At 55.1% G+C, this 17,983-nt stretch overlaps 1 protein-coding gene across 1 annotated transcript; it reads left to right on the forward strand.

The window, feature by feature from the left end:
- Nucleotides 1-290: 290 nt before the first annotated feature.
- On the forward strand, nt 291-2,318 carry SDF2L1 (stromal cell derived factor 2 like 1). The gene is made up of 3 exons (XM_010381779.1): nt 291-555; nt 903-1,099; nt 1,914-2,318. Exons 1-3 carry the CDS (start codon nt 369-371, stop codon nt 2,193-2,195), a joined length of 666 nt encoding a protein of 221 aa, XP_010380081.1. The 5' UTR covers nt 291-368; the 3' UTR covers nt 2,196-2,318.
- The last annotated feature ends 15,665 nt before the right edge of the window (nt 2,319-17,983 follow it).

The raw sequence follows: 17,983 nt of genomic DNA on the forward strand, positions 1-17,983 counted from the left end.
GGTCCTAGGATCCTGAGCCGGTATCCAGGCACTCAGCGGCTGCGGGGCTCGGACTCGGCGTCCTCACCAAATGCTCCCGCTCATTCTCCGCCGCTTGGCGACTCAGCCGCCCTTCCCTGGACACTCATTGGGAAGTCTTCGGAAGCGTGTACCAATCAAAACCCTCCTCGTGTCTCCAGTCCCCGCCCAGCTACTGCTCTAGAGAGCCGGGGGCGGGCCCTCTCCTCAATGACCCAATGGCAGTGCAAGCGGAGTGCCGCGCGGGCCGACCATTGGCTACCGAGAGCGGGCGCTGTCAGAATCGGATTGGGCCGCGGCGAGGACGGAAGCGGCGCAAGAGTCCGAGCGGCTGGAGCCGGGCTGGGGCGATGTGGAGCGCGGGCTGCGGCGGGTCTGCCGGGCCGGTGCTGTTGGGGCTGCTGCTGGCGCTCTTAGTGCCGGGCGGTGGTGCCGTCAAGACTGGCGCGGGGCTCGTGACCTGCGGGTCGGTGCTGAAGCTGCTCAATACGCACCACCGGGTGCGGCTGCACTCGCACGACATCAAATACGGATCCGGTGCGTGTGATCTGCGACTGGGAGATCGCGGGGATCGGGGGCTTGGGGTTGGGAGTGTGGAGACAGGGTGGTCGTGGGGGTCTGTGGGCCGTCTGGAAGCCGGGCGGCGGAGGCTCTAGAGTCGTTGGGGGGTCAAGGGGCGCAAGGCTTTGAGGGTGTCGAGGATATTGAGGGTGGGGACGGTCGTCGGGGAACTGCAGGCTCAAAGACTGAGGGGGGTGTCAGGCGGGGGCCGGGGCTGGGGGTGAGCCCCTTGGGGTCCCCTGGGAAATGTTATGGTCCCAGGGCGAGGGTCCGGGGTTCTGCGATTGACGGAGACCCTGGGTGGGTGGGGTGTCACTCCTCAGGCAGCGGCCAGCAATCGGTGACCGGCGTGGAGGCGTCGGACGACGCCAATAGCTACTGGCGGATCCGCGGCGGTTCGGAAGGCGGGTGCCCGCGTGGGTCCCCTGTGCGCTGCGGGCAGGCGGTGCGGCTCACGCATGTGCTTACCGGCAAGAACCTACACACGCACCACTTCCCTTCGCCGCTGTCCAACAACCAGGTGAGCCCCTCCGGAGCCCCCAGAGAGATTCCTGGCCTGTGTGAGGGGCCAGAGATTCTGGGTTCCAATCTGAGCCTCAGCTTCTTCGTGAAATGGCAATTTCACTTCAGAGATGGTTACTGCGCACCCCCTCGGGGGACACAGAGTAACTCCGCCAGGATCCTGCCCCCAGGTGCTCCCGGCCCAGCAGGGAGACCTATGGGAGAGAGATCCGAAGAGATCCTCCTGGATAGCTCTTCCTCTGGGGACAAGTGGGACCCAGGAGGAGAATCCACACAGCCTTGAGGGTGGGGAATAGGAAACTCCACTGGGGAGGAGGAACTCAGGCTGGGTCTGAAAGGATGATTAGGAGTCCTCCAAGCCACAAAGGGAAAAGAGGGACTTCCCAGGCCAGCAGAAGAGATTGCGCCAATGCATGGAGGTCAGTGGAATTCAGGGGATTGGGATGGAACAGTGGGTGCCCTTGGAGAGTTGGTGGGAGAAAATGTTTATGATAGATAGACAGCTTGACTGTTAGCCTGAGGGGCTGAAGGTAGGTCAGAGGGGTTAGGACTGGGAGAATGTGGAGGAGGAGGCCTTAGCTCTGTGGGGACCAGTGGTCTCTGCACAGACAGATGCAATGGTGTGTGCATGTGTCTGAAGAGCCCATGCTGGGGAGGGGGTGCCAGAGGTTGTGCGGGCGGGTCATGGTGTCACCTTTTGCAGCTGTGGGAGCTGAGTCTCCGGGAAGGGCAGGGAAGGATCCTAGGCTCAGTGTAGGTGTGAATGCCGCCTTCTGTGGTGACCACTGTCCCCTCACCCTCTGCACCTATAGGAGGTGAGTGCCTTTGGGGAAGATGGCGAGGGTGACGACCTGGACCTATGGACAGTGCGCTGCTCTGGACAGCACTGGGAGCGTGAGGCTGCTGTGCGCTTCCAGCACGTGGGCACCTCTGTGTTCCTGTCAGTCACGGGTGAGCAGTATGGAAGCCCCATCCGTGGGCAGCATGAGGTCCACGGCATGTCCAGTGCCAACACGCACAATACGTGGAAGGCCATGGAAGGCATCTTCATCAAGCCTAGTGTGGAGCCCTCTGCAGGTCACGATGAACTCTGAGTGTGGGATGGATGGATGGGTGGATGGTGGCAGGTGGGGTGTCTGCAGGGCCACTCTTGGCAGAGACTTTGGGTTTGTAGGGGTCCTCAAGTGCCTTTGTGATTAAAGAATGTTGGTTTATGATTGTGTTTCACTGTGAACCTGAGGATGACCAGGAGCTGCCAGCCCAGGCCCAGTTGATCATCTCTTCCTCAATGCAAAACCTGTCTCCATCCCAGCAGGACTGCTGAACCTGTCCAAACCCTTTATTATTATTATTATTGGTTTTTCAGGGGGTTTTGCTTTTTTTTTGAGACAAACTCTTGCTCTTGTCCACCAGGCTGGAGCGCAATGGTGCAATCTTAACTCACTGAAACCTCCGTCTCCCGGGTTCAAGTGATTCTCCTGCCTCAGCCTCCTGAGTAGCTGGGATTACAGGCATCTGCCACCACACCCGGTTAATTTTTGGTTTTTGTTTTTTTTTTAAGTAGAGATGGGGTTTCACCATGTTGGCCAGGCTGGTCTCGAACTTCCTACCTCAGGTGATCTGCCCACCTCAGCCTCCCAAAGTGCTGGGATTACAGACATGAACCACCACGCCCGGCCTGGGTTTTGCTTTTTTAGAGATGGTCTCACTCTGTTGCCCAGTCTGGAGTGCAGTGGCATGATCATGGCTCACTGTAAACTTGAACTTCTGGGATCAAGTGATCTTTCCACTTCAGCCTCCTGAGTAGCTGGGACTACAGGCACACACCACCATGCCCAGCTAATTATTATTTCTGATGAGACAGAGTCTTGCTCTGTCATCCAGGCTGGAGTACAGTGGCAGTGATTATAGCTCACTGCATCCTGGGCTCAAGTGATTTTCCTACCTCAGCCTCCCAAGTAGCTGGGACTACAGGCATGTGCCACCATGCTTGGCTAATTTTTTTTTTTTTTTTTTTTTTTTTTTTTTTTTTTTTTTTTTTTTTGAGACGGAGTCTTGCTCTGCCGCCCAGGCTGGAGTGCAGTGGCCGGCTCTCAGCTCACTGCAAGCTCCGCCTCCCGGGTTCACGCCATTCTCCTGCCTCAGCCTCCCGAGTAGCTGGGACTACAGGCGCCCGCCTCGTCGCCCGGCTAGTTTTTTGTATTTTTTAGTAGAGACAGGGTTTCACCGTGTTAGCCAGGATGGTCTCGATCTCCTGACCTCGTGATCCGCCCGTCTCGGCCTCCCAAAGTGCTGGGATTACAGGCTTGAGCCACCGCGCCCGGCCGGCTAATTTTTTTATTTCCTTTTTTTGAGACAACGTCTTGCTCTGTCGCCAGGCTGGAATGCAGTGGCAGATCTCCACTCACTGCAAACTCTGCCTCCTGGATTCAAGTGATTCTCCTGCCTCAGCCTCCTGAGTAACTGGGATTACAGGCATGCGCCACCACACCCAGCTAATGTTTGCATTTTTAGTAGAGATGGGGTTTCACCACGTTGGCCAGGCTGGTCTTGAACTCCCAACCTCAAGTGATCCGCCCACCTTGGCCTCCCAAAGTGCTGGGATTATAGGCGTGAACCACTGTGTCCACTCCCCCTGGCTAATTTTTAAAATTGTTTTAGTAGAGACAAGGTCTCACTGTATTGCTCTGGCTGGTCTCAAATTCCTGAGCTCAAATGATCCTTCCACCTTTGCTCCCATAAAGTGCTGGGATTACAATTGTATTACTTTTATTTTGAGACAGGGTCTTACTATTTTGCCCTGGCCGGACTCGAACTGCATGGCTCAAGCCTCCTCCTGCCTCAGTCTCTCAGGTGGCTGGGATTACAGGCGAGTGTCACTGTGCAATCTAAATCTTTTCAGTGGTCTTCCATGTACTCCAGTGCTGCCCTGGGCATCCCCCTGTCCACCCTCAGGCGGTCTGATGGCAAGTGACCCCAGTTCCCCAGCCCCTTAGCTTTATGAACCTTCCTGTTAAGGGCCAAGGCCAGACCTCAGAGCAGGATGGATGGGAGCCCCACTCCCTGTCAGCTGGGATGAGGCACAAGCTCTCCAGCTCCCTCATCCCTAGATGTGAAGAGCTCACTCTCCTGTCAGCTGTGGCAGTCTTGACACCTGTATTTGACCAAGAGACAGATGAGGATTCTGCCCATCCACTGGAAAGTAGCATCACAGTTTCCCTCACTCGGTGCAAATGGCACCCCAGCCACCCTAGCCTGCCTAGGCACATGGCATCTCAGGCCACCACCATGACCTTTGAAAGTATCAGTGAGATAACAGAACTACAGAAGATACTGCAAGGGAAGGCATCCACGTAAAACTGCTACCTGCAGATATCTGAGAAGACTTCCTGGAAGAGTAAGCACAATTTGGGCAGGCCAGAATATGGTACCTTTAAGGCAGGAACAGACGAAATAGGAGAGCCCTAATAAGGGAGGATAACTGTTAGCTTTGCTGGTGTGTGGGTGGCCTCTAGCGGTTACGGCAGAGATTACAGGCTTCCTGGACTTGGTAACTCAGCTGGGCTGCTGTGGGTTGGCCTAGGAATGGTTTGCTTCCCTGAAGCAGAACAAAAGAGCCCAAGGAGAGAGGCTAGGGGTGGCAACTGACTGGAAGAGGCTCGGAGTAGTGTGGACAGAGCACCCTGTATTGGAGAAATCAATTGACCTTTCATGGTTTTTTTTGGTTTGTTTTTGTTTTTGAGGCAATGTCTCTGTTGCCCAGGCTAGAGTGAAGTGGTGTAATCTCGGTTCACTGCAACCTCCACCTCGCAGGTTTAAATGATCTTCCCACCTCAGCCTCCGGAGTGGCTGGGACTATAGGCATGCACCACCACGCCCAGCTAATTGTAGTATTTTTTTCTAGAGACAGGGTTTTGCCATGTTGCCCACGCTGGTCTCGAACTCCTGGACTCAAGTGATCTGCTCACCTCAGCCTGCCAAAGTGCTGGGATTACAGGCGTGCACCACCATGCCTGGCCTCAGTTGACCTTATTAAAGGATGGAGCAGCTGGACATGGTGGCACACGCCTGTAATCTCAGCGCTTTGGGAAGCTGAAGTGGAAGGATTGCTTGAGCCCAAGAGTTGGAGACCAAGAGTTGGTGAGCTATGATGGTGCTACTGCATTCCAGCTGGGCAATAGAGAGACTCTGTCTCTTTAAAAGAAAAAAAAAAAAAAAAAAAAAGCCGGGCGCAGTGGCTCACGCCTGTAATCTCAGCACTTTGGGAGGCTGAGGCAGGCAGATCACAAGGTCAGGAGATCGAGACCATCCTGGCTAACATGGTGAAACTCTGTCCCTACTAAAAATACAAAAAAATTAGCTGGGCATGGTGGCGAGCACCTGTAGTCCTAGCTACTGGGGAGGCTGAGGCAGGAGAATGGAGTGAACCTGGGAGGCGGAGCTTGCAGTGAGCCAAGATCCTGCCACTACACTCCAGTCTGGACAACAGAGCAAGATTCCATCTCAAAAAAAAAAAAAAAGGCCGGGCGTGGTGTCTCAAGCCTGTAATCCCAGCACTTTGGGAGGCCGAGACGGGCGGATCACGAGGTCAGGAGATCGAGACCATCCTGGCTAACACAGTGAAACCCCGTCTCTACTAAAAGAATACAAAAAAAACTAGCTGAGCAAGGTGGCGGGTGCCTGTAGTCCCAACTACTTGGGAGGCTGAGGCAGGAGAATGGCATGAACCCGGGAGGCAGAGCTTGCAGTGAGCTGAGATCCAGCCACTGCACTCCAGCCTGGGGGACAGAACGAGACTCCGTCTCAGAAAAAAAAAAAAAAAAAAAAAAAAAAAAAGGCTCGGGGTGGGGTGAGGGGACGGGAGAAAAACTCTAGCCAATTATGAATTTGAACTCCTGGGCTTAAGCAATTCTCCCATCTCAGCCTCCCAAAGTGTTGGAATTGTAGGCGTAAGCCACAGCACCTGGCTTTTTCTTTTTTATTTTTTTGGGGAGATAGGATCTTGGTCTGTCACCCAGGCTGGAGTATAGTGGCTCAATCACAGCTCACTGCAACCTCTACCTCCTGGGCTTAAGAGGTTGTCCCACCTCAGCCTCCTGAGTAGCTGGGACCACAGGCGTACCATACCACACCTGGCTAATAGTTGAATTTTATGTCGAGATAGGGTTTTGCTATGTTGCCCAGGCTGGTCTCAAACTCCTGGGCTCAAGTGATCCTCCCACCTTGGTTTCTTTTTTTTTTTCTTTTTTTTTTGAGATGGAGTCTCACTCTGTCGCCCAGGCAGTGCAGTGACTTAATGCAACGCAACCTCTGCCTCCCGGATTCCAGCAATTCTCCTGCCTAGCCTCCCGAATAGCTGGAATTACAGGCATGTGCCACTACACCTGTCTGATTTTTGCATTTTTTAGTAGAGATGGGCTTTTGCCATGTTGACCAGGCTGGTCTCGAACTCCTGACCTCAGGTGATGTGCCTGCCTCAGCCTCCCAAAGTGCTGGGATTGCAGGCGTGAGCCACTGCGCCTGGCCCCCGCCTTGGCTTCTGAAAGTGCTGGAATTATGACCATGAGCCACTGCACCCGTCTTCATCGTTAAACTTCTTGAGGATCATCTACAAGTCTATCCACGTCTCCCATCACTCATCTGACCTGAGAGGATTTGAATGGAAGTATTGCTGGCATAGAGGAATGGGGCTGTGAGAGGGGACGGGAAAGAAGCCAGTGAAAGGTACATTATTGAGCAAATTACCTCCATGGGCAACTGGAGCTCAATCCCATTGGGGATCTCTGGGACCCAGTGCAGAATGTGCATCAAAGTTATCCTACCCAGCAGGGTGCAGTGGCTCTCACTTGTAATCCCAGCACATTGGGAGACCAAGGTGGGTGGATCATTTGAAGCTAGGAGTTCTAGATCAGTCTGGTCAACAAGGAGAAACCCCAGCTCTATTAAAAAAAAAAAATACAAAAACTAATTGGGCACGGTGGTGCATGCCTGTAATCCCAGCTACTTGGGTGGCTGAGGCCTGGGCGACAGAGTGAGAGTCTATCTCAATAAATAAATAAATAAATAAATAAATAAATAAATAAATAAATAAAAGCTATTCCACCCAAGGGGCAAGGAAGTGAGGTACTTACCTCCCGAAGTAGTTTCCCTCACAGGCTGGGTCTGCTGAGTGCGTGGCAGGAGCCACTCTGTAGCACTTTGCACTGGCCTTGTACATTGGCTAAGGGACTCCTGAAGCCAGAATAAGGACCCCAGGGTGAGCCTCAGGTGGTGGCCATGAGCATCCTTTCTGTAGAGGTGAGTGCCAAGGGGATGTGGTTGGGGCACCAACAGGGTGGACTACATCCTATGTATTCATCCGTTCTCACACTGTTTTTTTTTTTTTTTTTTTTTGAGACAGAGTCTCGCTCTGTCGTCCAGGCTGGAGTGCAGTGGCCGGATCTTGGCTCACTGCAAGCTCCATCTCCCGGGTTAACGCCATTCTCCTGCCTCAGCCTCCCCAGTAGCTGGGACTACAGGCGCCCGCCACCTCGCCCGGCTAGTTTTTTTGTATTTTTTAGTAGAGACAGGGTTTCACCGGGTTAGCCAGGATGGTCTCGATTTCCTGACCTCGTGATCCGCCCGTCTCGGCCTCCCAAAGTGCTGGGATTACAGGCTTGAGCCACCGCGCCTGGCCTCTCACACTGTTATAAAGATACTACCTGAGGCTGGGCACGGTGGCTCATGCCTTTGGGAGGCTGAGGCAGGTGGATCACCTGAGGGCAGAAGTTCGAGACCAGCCTGGCCAACATGGTGAAACCTTGTCTCTACTAAAAATACAAAAATTCGCTGGGAGTGGCCAGATACGGTGGCTCATGCCTGTAATCCCACCACTTTGGGAGGCCGAGGTGGGTGGATCACCTGAGGTCAGGCATTTGAGACCAGCCTGCCTAACATGGTGAAACCCCATCTCTACTAAAAATACAAAAAATTAGCCAGGCGCGGTGGCTCACGCCTGTAATCCCAGCACTTTGGGAGGCCGAGGCGGGTGGATCACAAGGTCAGGAGATCGAGGCCACGGTGAAACCCTGTCTCTACTAAAAATACAAAAAATTAGCCAGGCACTGTGGCGGGCGCCTGTAGTCCCAGCTACTCGGGAGGCTGAGGCAGGAGAATGGCATGAACCCAGGAGGCGGAGCTTGCAGTAAGCCGAGATCGCGCCACTGCACTCCAGCCTGGGGGACAGAGCAAGACTCCGTCGCAAAAAAAAAAAAAAAAAATTAGCTGGGCGTGGTGGCGGGCACCTGTAATCCCAGCTACTCCAGAGGCTGAGGCAGGAGAGTCACTTGAACCTGGGAGGCGGAAGTTGCAGTGAGCCAAGATCACACCATTGCATTCCAGCCTAGGTGACAGGAGCAAAGCTCCGTCTCAAAACAAAAACAAAAATTAGCTGGGAGTAGTGGTGGGCACCTGTAATCCCAGCTGCTTAGGAGGCTGAGGCAGGATAATTGCTTGAACCTGGGAGGCAGAGGTTGCAGTGAGCCAAGGTTGTGCCATTGCACTCCAGCCTGAGTGACGAGAGCGAAACTGTCTCAGTTTAAAAAAAAAAAAAAAAAGGCCGGGCGCGGTGGCTCAAGCCTGTAATCCCAGCACTTTGGGAGGCCGAGACGGGCGGATCACGAGGTCAGGAGATCGAGACCATCCTGGCTAACATGGTGAAACCCCGTCTCTACTAAAAAATACAAAAAAAAACTAGCCGGGCGAGATGGCGGGCGCCTGTAGTCCCAGCTACTCGGGAGGCTGAGGCAGGAGAATGGCGTAAAACCCGGGAGGCGGAGCTTGCAGTGAGCTGAGATCCGGCCACTGCACTCCAGCCTGGGCGACAGAGCGAGACTCCGTCTCAAAAAAAAAAAAAAAAAAAAAGATACTACTTGAGACTGGGTAATTTATAAAGAAGAGATTTAATTGACTCACAGTTCTGCATGGCTGGAGAGGCCTCAGGAAACTTACAGTCATGGCGGAAGGCAAAGGGCAAGCAAGTCATGTCTGGCACAGTGACAGGAGAGAGAGTGCTCAGGGGAAACTGCCACTTTTATTTATTTTTGAGATGGAGTCTTGTTTTGTCGCCCAAGCTGGAGTGCAGTGGTGTGATATCAGCTCACTGCAACCTCTGCCTCCCAGGTTCAAGCGATTCTCCTGCCTCAGTCTCCTGAGTAGCTGGAACTACAGGCGTACACCACCACACCTGGCTAATTTTTGTATTTCTAGTAGAGACAGGGTTTCACCATGTTGGCCAGGCTGGGAAACTGCCACTTTTAAAACCATCAGATCTTGTGAGAACTCCTTCACTATCAGCATGAGAACAGCATGGGGGAAAGTGCCCCCATGATCCAATCACCTCCCACCAGCTCCCTCTCTTAACATTTGGGGATTACAATTCTAGATGAGATTAGGCTGGGGACACAGAGCCAAAACATATCACCCTGCAAATCCAAGGGGGCACTCTTGTGGTCCAACCCCAGCTCCTGTGGGCTGTCAAAGCCCACTCCTCCCTCTCTGTCTATTCCCCCACCCCCACCACCACACATGGGTAAGCAGTGAGGTGAGGAGCGTTGACTAAGACGAACCCAACAGTGCACAAGTGGGAATCCCTGGGCAACCAAAGCCCAAGCTGTGGGAGCAGATAAGATTGTTCCAGGCAGAATGCAGGATGAGACTAAAAATAAAAACTGCAGTGGCAGCAGAACTCACTTTTAGTGAAAACTTACTAAATGCCAGGTGCTGGGCCAACAATTTACACGGCATCTCATTTGCTCCTGGCAACGGCCAGCCCTATGGAGCAGGTTTGATTGCCATCTCAGTTTTCAAGAAGGCAACAGGGGTTCATAAAGATTCAAAACCACCTCTGCCTGCCTCAAAAACATTTGCTCTCAGCCATTGGACTGATAATAAAGCAGGAGGGGTTACAGGGGCACAGTTGTCTAAGCACAGTTTCCCCCTTCCCCCTAGGAGCCGTTCAAGAGCCCGGTGACCAGTATACTTCCTAGTCATCAGCGGAGGGTAGGCGCTTAATGAATGCTTATCCGCAAAGTGGATCACAATCACGAAGAAAGCAAAGCTTACACTCCGTTCCCCGTTTTTCCCACAGATCCAAAAGACCACGGGGCCCAGGACCGGGTCTCCATAGCCCAGTCATACCCGGGGGTTTTCATGAAAGCCCCACTCGCGTCCTGCCGGGCGATCCGGGGTGGCTGAGTTGGGAGGGCGGCTACCCCAGTTCGGAAGCCCACCACGTCCGAATATCCCAGACAGCAACCTCAGCACGCACAACAAAGCTCGCGGCCGCGTTCACAGCAGGCTTGGCTGGGGGTTCGGGAATTTCCAGAGGGTCTCGGCCTCCCCCACGGCGGGCTCCCGCCTGGCATCCCTCACCGGGCTTCCAAGCGCTCTTGTCGGTGTCGCTAGAAAACTTGCAGAGATTGGAGCTGAGAAAAGGCGGGCAAAGTTCCTTTTGATAAGTTATGAATGGGGAAAAAGTGTTTGTAAAACTCATTGTTAAAACCACGGAGCCCGAGACTCGGCCGGCGCCGGGCCAATGGGAGCCCGGAGGCTATTTTGAAATCGCTCCCGTCTCAGCCAATAGGCGTGCAGGAGGCGAATCCCCGCGCCAGCGCCGGCCAATGAGCGCAGCGCTATGCTAAGGAGTTGGGGGCCCGGCCCCTCCGACTGTCAGCCGGTTAAAGATGGAGCCGGCAGGCGAGGGGCCGCCACGAGGTGCAGGGTCGTCTGGTTGGGGACCTGGGGGCAGACGATAGCCGGGATCCTCCTCCATCTAACCCTCCGCGTCCTGACCCGGGCCTGGGCGGAAGGGATGTCTGCGTGAGTAGCTGGGTCTGAGGAGGGGATCCTGGGTTGGGCTGCGCGGCCCTACCCGGCGGGTCAGGCGGAGGGGCGCGGCCGGGATCCCGGGCGCCCTCTTTGGAACAGGGAACTCTAGAAGGGTGGGGACCCCCATCCTCTGCTCCGCTCTGGGCCTCCATGCAGAAGAATATGTTAGAACAGAACCCGGAGCCTATGTAGTGCAGGGTAAGGGGCCAGGGAAGGGATGGGGTCGTCAGCTAGAAAGGGCGCGTCGTCCCGAGGTGGGGCCGCCCTTTTTCTCCTGGAGCCGCGGGCTGAGTCAGGGCACAGGGTCGTCGGGCTGTACCCACCCCACTCCGGGCGCTAGCCGGCTTTGGACTGCGGCTGAACGCGGGTCCATCTTTGTGTGTGCGCCCCCTCCCCTGCGTGGCCCATCAGCTCCTGCTCCGGGATTGGAACTACCCCCTAGTCTGGGGTTTCTTCTCCACCTCAATCCGGAGCGTTCTGGGAAAGGCCTGGGTGGTTCTGAAGACCCCAAGGACGCACCCCGCTGCGGCCTCCTTCCCTGCCCAGATGGACTGGACAGGGGCTCTGGCCCCACCCACCCATCCATGGTTGAGCTTCCCGCCCTGCATGTATTGGGGGTGGTGGGGGTCCCCCCTGCTGACCGCAGGTGCTCTGACGAGGTTGCACTACTGTGCTCTGAGAAGCAGTGCAATGATATTGTCAAAGCATCTGGGACCAGCCTTGGGGATCTCCCTCCCTACAACCCTCACCTCCCACTCCCCAGGCAGGGCCTCTTGGGCTTGCAGGCCCTCCCCTCCCCCCCTGCCCAATTCGCTCCCTTCTGCATGGAAACTTGAGATTCTAGCCAGGCCTGGGCCTCTGGGGTCAGAGGGCACCCTTCCCCCAGGCAGAGGCCCCGCCCCAGCCAGCCTACATTCCAGGTCTCAGATCCCTACAGACCACCCTGTGGGAGGCACTGGCAGGCCTGCCCGACACTCTTTCCCTGTTGCACTACTGTGGGCCACTGGGAAGCAGTGCAATGATGAAAGGGCATCGGTCAGGTCCAGCCTGCTACCCTGGGAAGGGGAAACGGAGCTTGCTGCCTCACTCCACTTTTCAGTTGAGAACGTTGAGGTGCCCAGAGGGTAAGTGTTTCCACTGGTTAGGCACAGATATGAAGCTGGACTGGACCCTCCATCAGAGGATCAGGTGGGTGCAGAGCTGGAGGATCATCCCTAAACTCTCCATCCTGGTCATGGCTGGACAGGTGCAGGAGCAGACCCCCCCGCCAGCTTCTGAAAAGCTCTTGTTTGAAGGTCTTTCCACATTGGGTCCCTGGGGTAAGACTGGGACTCCAGGCCTGGTCAGTATCTTAGGGGAAATACAGGCCCACTCCTTTGCATGGAAGATCATTCTGGGCCTGGCTTGGACCCAGTCCTTGCCGGGAGCTTGAACAGGGACAGGCTCTGGAGAGAATGTTCTTCTGGGTAGCAGTTGGGGAGGTGGGGGTAAGGCAGGCCTTCCAGGAGGCAGCCTTCACCCCAGGGCATCAGTCATATCTGGACTCAGCTGGAGTGGTACTATGTGAGATGGATGGGTTGACTTGGGATACAAAGCCTGCAAATGATGCCTACCAACCATGCCAGTTTGTTCTCTTACAGAGAGGTGTGCCCTGAACCTTCAGGAGGGACTGAGAAGTGTCTAGTATGCCAACCATCCTGGCTGGAATGAGGGGTTGGAGCTGAACTTCCAAGGAGCCTGACCCCAGGCATGCTTGGATGACTACCTCTACCATCAGACGTGACACAGTGCAAAAGGTTTCTATGTGCCCAGTGAAGGTCATTCAAATCTTTTTTTTTTTTTTTTTTTTTTTGAGATGGAGTCTCACTCTGTCACCCAGGCTAGAGTGCAGCGGCACAATCTTGGCTCACTGCAACCCCCACCTCCTGGGTTCAAGCGATTCTCCTGCCTCAGCCTCCCAAGTATCTGGGATTACAGGCATGTGCCATCATGCCTGGCTACTTTTTTGTATTTTTAGTAGAGATGGGGTTTCACTTTGTTGGCCATGATGGTCTCAGTCTCCTGACCTCGTGGTCCTCCCTCCTTGGCCTCCCAAAGTATTGGGATTACAGGCGTGAGCCACCATGCCTGGCCTCAAATCTTTAGAGGACTAGGTTTCCAGATAGGCTTTTGGGAGTTCCCCTTACCCCTAGCTGGGCACATTGGGAAACTGCTTTACCCCTATCCTGGGGAGAGAAGCCCTGGCACCTGTGGGCGGAACAGGGGCAATGACACATGTTCCTTGCCTTCCTAGTCCTGATCCCTTGGGGTTCCTTGATCCCAGGGTCATTTGACTTAGATCCATCCTCCCTTCCTCTAGGCACCAGGGGCCATGGCTGGTGGCCACCCATCAGTCCTGTACAGATTCTGTACCCACTGGCTGGAGACCCCCATGCAACTGTCTCCTGCTCTTGCTGGGGGGGACTGAACTCAGGCCTCTGCTCATGGGCTCCTTCCCTGTGGAAGCCTTCCCTGGGCTCCACAGCATTGAATGTTCCTGCAGCACAGCCTGTTAAATCCTTTTTTTTTTTTTTTTTTTTTTTAGATGGAGTCTTGCTCTGTCACCCAGGCTGGAGTGCAGTGGCACAATCTCGGCTCACTGCAACCTCTGCCTCCCAGGTTCAAGCGATTCTTCTGCCACAGCTTCCCAAGTAGCTGGGACTACAGGTGCATGCCACCACGCCCAGCTAATTTTTGTATTTTTAGTAGAAATGGTTTCACCATGTTGGCTAGGCTGGTCTTGAATTCTTGACCTCATGATCTGCCCTTCTGGGCCTCCCAAAGTGCTGGGATTACAGGTGTGAGCCACCACACCTGGCCTAAATCAAAATTTTCTCCCTGTGGCAGAAGTGTCCATTAGACTGGGAGCCCGAGGACAGAGACAACTGTCATTTAAAATATCTCTCTGGCCAGGTGCAGTGGCTCATGCCTGTAATCCCAGCACTTTGGGAGGCCAAGGCGGGTGGATTACCTAAGGTCAGGAATTCGAGACCCGCCTGGCAAACATGGCCAAACCCTATGTCTACTAAAAATACAAAAAATTAGCCTGGTGTGGTGGCGCATGCCTGTAATCCCAGCTACTCAGGAGGCTGAGGCAGGAAATCACTTGAATCCAGGAGGCAGAGGTTGCGGGGAGCTGAGATTGCACCATTGCACTCCAGCCTGGACAAGAAGAGGGAAACTCCCTCTGAAAAAAAAAAAAAAAAAAATCTCTTGGCAGTGCCTGAACAAAGAGCAGGGGCCCAATACCTTTCCTTTTTTTTTTTTGAGACGGAGTTTCGCTCTTATTGTCCAGGCTGGAGTGCAATGGCACGATCTCGGCTAATCACAACCTCCGCCTCCTGGGTTCAAGCGATTCTCCTGCCTCAGCCTCCCGAGTAGCTGGGATACAGGAATGTGCCACCACACCAGGCTAATTTTTTGTATTTTTAGTAGAGATGGGGTTTGGCCATGTTTGCCAGGCTAGTCTCGAATTCCTGACCTCAGGTGATCCACCTGCCTCGGCCTCTCAAAGTGCTAGGAGCCGTGAGCCACTGTGCCAGCCTACACTTTTTAAAAATACAAATAAAGGTATAAAATATGAAGCATGGGTTATTAGAATGACATGATGGGAGGGTGATTAGGGATCTGCTCGACCCTCAAGGGGGTGCTTGTCCTGTATGAAAAAAGACATGGGCCGGGCGCAGTGGCTCACGCCTGTAATCCCAGCACTTTGGGAGGCCAAGGCGGGTGGATCACAAGGTCAGGAGATTGAGACCATCCTGGCTAACACAGTGAAACCCCCGTCTCTACTAAAAACACAAAAAATTAGCCCAGCGTGGTGGCAGGCGACTGTAGTCCCAGCTACTCGGGAGGCTGAGGCAGGAGAATGGTGTGAAACCGGGAGGCGGAGCTTGTAGTTAGCGGAAATCATGCCACTGCACTCCAGCCTGGGCAGGAGAGCAAGACTCTGTCTTTAAAAAAAAAAAGAAAGAAAAAAAAGAAAAAAGGCACATACTGGCCAGGCACGGTGGCTCATGCCTGTAATCCCAGCTCTTTGGGAGGCCGAGGTGGGTGGATCACCTGAGGTCTGGAGTTCAAGACCAGCCTGGCCAATATGGGGAGACACCTCGCCTCTATTAAAAATACAAAAATTAGCTGGGTGTGGTGGTGCACACCTGTAGTCCCAGCTACTCTGGGGGCTCACACAAGATAATCTCTTTAACCCGGGAGGCAGAGGTTACAGTAAGCCGAGATTGTGCCATTGCACTCCAGCCTGGCGACAGAGTGGGACTCCGACAAGAAAGAAAGAGAGACCAAAAAAAGAGAGAAAGAAAGAAAAGAGAAGAAAAGAAAAGAAAGGCACATACTATAGATTTTAAAGTTTCATTTTGTTGGCTAGGCGTGGCGGCTCACGCCTGTAATCCCAGTACTTTGGGAGGCTGAGGCAGGCGGATCACGAGGTCAGGAGATCGAAACCATCCTGGCTAACACGGTGAAACCCCTTCTCTACTAAAAATACAAAAATAAATTGGTGGGGTGTGGTGGCAGGCGCCTGTAGTCCCAGCTACTCGGGAGGCTGAGGCAGGAGAATGGCTTGAACCTGGGAGACGCGGCTTGCAGTGATCCGAGATAGCGCCACTGCACTCCAGCCTGGGCGACAGAGTGAGACTCCATCTCAAAAAAAAAAAAAAAACTCATTTTTTAAGTCACACCGGGCAGGAAGCAGAATAGAGATTTGAGTCCAGGTGTACCTGACCGAGTCTCTGCCTGCACTCCTAGACAAGATGCTCAGGACAGGCCTCATTCTTTGGTTGTCCCCAAGCAGGAGGAAACAAATGCTACTTCCTATGTTGGGAGAGCTGAGGGCTGGTGGTTTAGCAGTAGGAGAAGAAAAATCTGATTAGACGTCTCAGGCACACTCCATGGATCTCAGGGCTGATGGGAGACAAGGAGGGGACAAGGGAGGACGCAGTCCAGGGTGCACCCCCTTGTTAGTGGCTGGGGTCAGTGGCTGACCAAGCAGGAGTGGGGAGGGGTAAGAAAAGTAGCTTTCAGGGGTAAGAACCTGTGTGTGAATGTGGATATGTTCAGCATGAGATGTCCAAGAATCGTCCCCAGTGGTCATTTGGATGTGGGTCTGGAGCTGAAGGGTGAGACACAATAGGTGGGTTTTTCAGTCAGTTATGGGTTCTAATCAGGACCAAGAAGTGTGTAAGATCGTCCCAGATGAGACGGTGAAGCAAGGACCTTCAGAAATGCATTCGAGGGGCAAGAGGAAAAGGACAGTGAGGTGGAACAGGAGGAACAGGACACTGAGGAGGGGCCGGAGATGCTGGTAAAGAAGCGACAGCTGGCCGGGCGCGGTGGCTCAAGCCTGTAATCCCAGCACTTTGGGAGGCCGAGACGGGCGGATCACGAGGTCAGGAGTTCGAGACCATCCTGGCTAACACGGTGAAACCCCCGTCTCTACTAAAAAATACAAAAAAAAAAAAAAGCTAGCCGGGCGAGGTGGCTGGCGCCTGTAGTCCCAGCTACTTGGGAGGCCGAGGCAGGAGAATGGCGTAAACCCGGGAGGCGGAGCTTGCAGTGAGCTGAGATCCGGCCACTGCACTCCAGCCTGGGCGACAGCCAGACTCCCTCTCAAAAAAAAAAAAAAAAAAAAAAAAAAAAAGAAGCGACAGCAGGTACTGAGCAAACAAGTGGCTGCAAAGGGGAGGAGAGGACAGAAGCTGGGGAGGCCGCTGGAGAGTGAGGGGGAGAGAGGAGGGGGAGAAGTCGGAACTAGAGGGGTTAGGGGCGGAGCGAAGTTCTCGAGGCGTTGCCTGCATGAGGGGGAAGCGCGGCTTGAGGCCCGGGAGGGTACAGACAGCGAGGAGCGGCCCCCGTCGGAGGGGACTGGAGGCCTGCCGAGAGGTGGGGGCCTTAAAGAAGTTGCTGACCAACCACGTCCTCGGCGCGGCCAAGAGCCGGGCCCAGGTCAAAGGCCCAATGGCCCCTGCAGAACTGGGCCAGGACCCGCGCAGCCGCGTTCGCCCCCTCGAGGTCGTGAGCGCGCGTGCCCAGAGCAACTGGCATTGTCCCGTACGGCCGGCGCCCGGGGGTTGGCTCCGCCCCCGGCTTCCGCGGGGATTGGCTGGGGCGGGCCGGGGCGGGGCAGCTGCAGTAGGCTAGATAGTCCGCACTTGCGCGGCGGCCGAAGTGAGAGGATTAGTCCCTGCGGTCCCACAAGACGGGCCCCGCTGCTCTTGGTGACCCTGCGCTCCGGCCTCGGAGCAGGTGGCGGTCGGTGCGCCGAGACCCTCGGGAGCCCCGTCCACACGCCTGCTCCGCTCCCAGGCCGCCCGGGCTCTCCAGCAGTGCTCGCCATGGAGATCCTGGACGAGTTCGACAGCGAGGTCCCGCAGAGCGAAACCTTCTGCCAGCAAATCTCCGAGGAAGACTTGGAGAGGCAGGCGGACACCACACTTGAGCGCGCGCTGCGCCGCCTCTTCCACCGCCTCGACCGCAACCCGTTCTGGCGGAGAGGGTGGTGCAATTGGAACAGCGTGGGCTCCTCTCTTTTCTCCGGGTGCGGCCGCGGGGCCTGGGACCGACTGGGTGGAAACTGTCACTACCCGGGTCCGCCGTCCCCTAGGGCAGACCTCCGGCAATTGGAGCTTTGGGGGTGGGGTGGAGAGGTAGCAGTCGGTGTAGCTGGGGCCGCAGGGTAGGATCTATCAGAAAACCGAGGCTGCACAGCCTGGGGAGTGGAGCGGGCAGGCATCTCACGCCCCGGACCCCCCCCCTGCCCTGCCTCTCCCACTCTTGGTGCAGGCGAAGTGTTGTGCGGGAGGAGCTGAACCATTGCAACAGCACGGGCGTCCTGGAGATGCACGAGCGGGTGGAGCAGCTGAAGCAGAGCATACACCGCGTGCACCTCTACTCCCGGGGTGAGGATCAACCTCTGCCCGTGCTGGGCCCTGCGGGGGGTCTGAGCCTAATGCAGCCAGACCGA

This window comes from Rhinopithecus roxellana, chromosome 13 (assembly GCF_007565055.1).
Source record: "Rhinopithecus roxellana isolate Shanxi Qingling chromosome 13, ASM756505v1, whole genome shotgun sequence".
Lineage (NCBI taxonomy): Eukaryota > Metazoa > Chordata > Mammalia > Primates > Cercopithecidae > Rhinopithecus > Rhinopithecus roxellana.

What these genes read in the sequence shown, in the direction of transcription:
- SDF2L1 (XM_010381779.1), top strand. Translation starts at nt 369, where the DNA reads ATGTGGAGCGCGGGCTGCGGCGGGTCTGCCGGGCCGGTGCTGTTGGGG. An exon ending in CGACATCAAATACGGATCCG is followed by an intron (nt 556 to 902) that starts GTGCGTGTGATC and finishes GTCACTCCTCAG; the next exon opens with GCAGCGGCCAGCAATCGGTG. An exon ending in CGCCGCTGTCCAACAACCAG is followed by an intron (nt 1,100 to 1,913) that starts GTGAGCCCCTCC and finishes CTGCACCTATAG; the next exon opens with GAGGTGAGTGCCTTTGGGGA.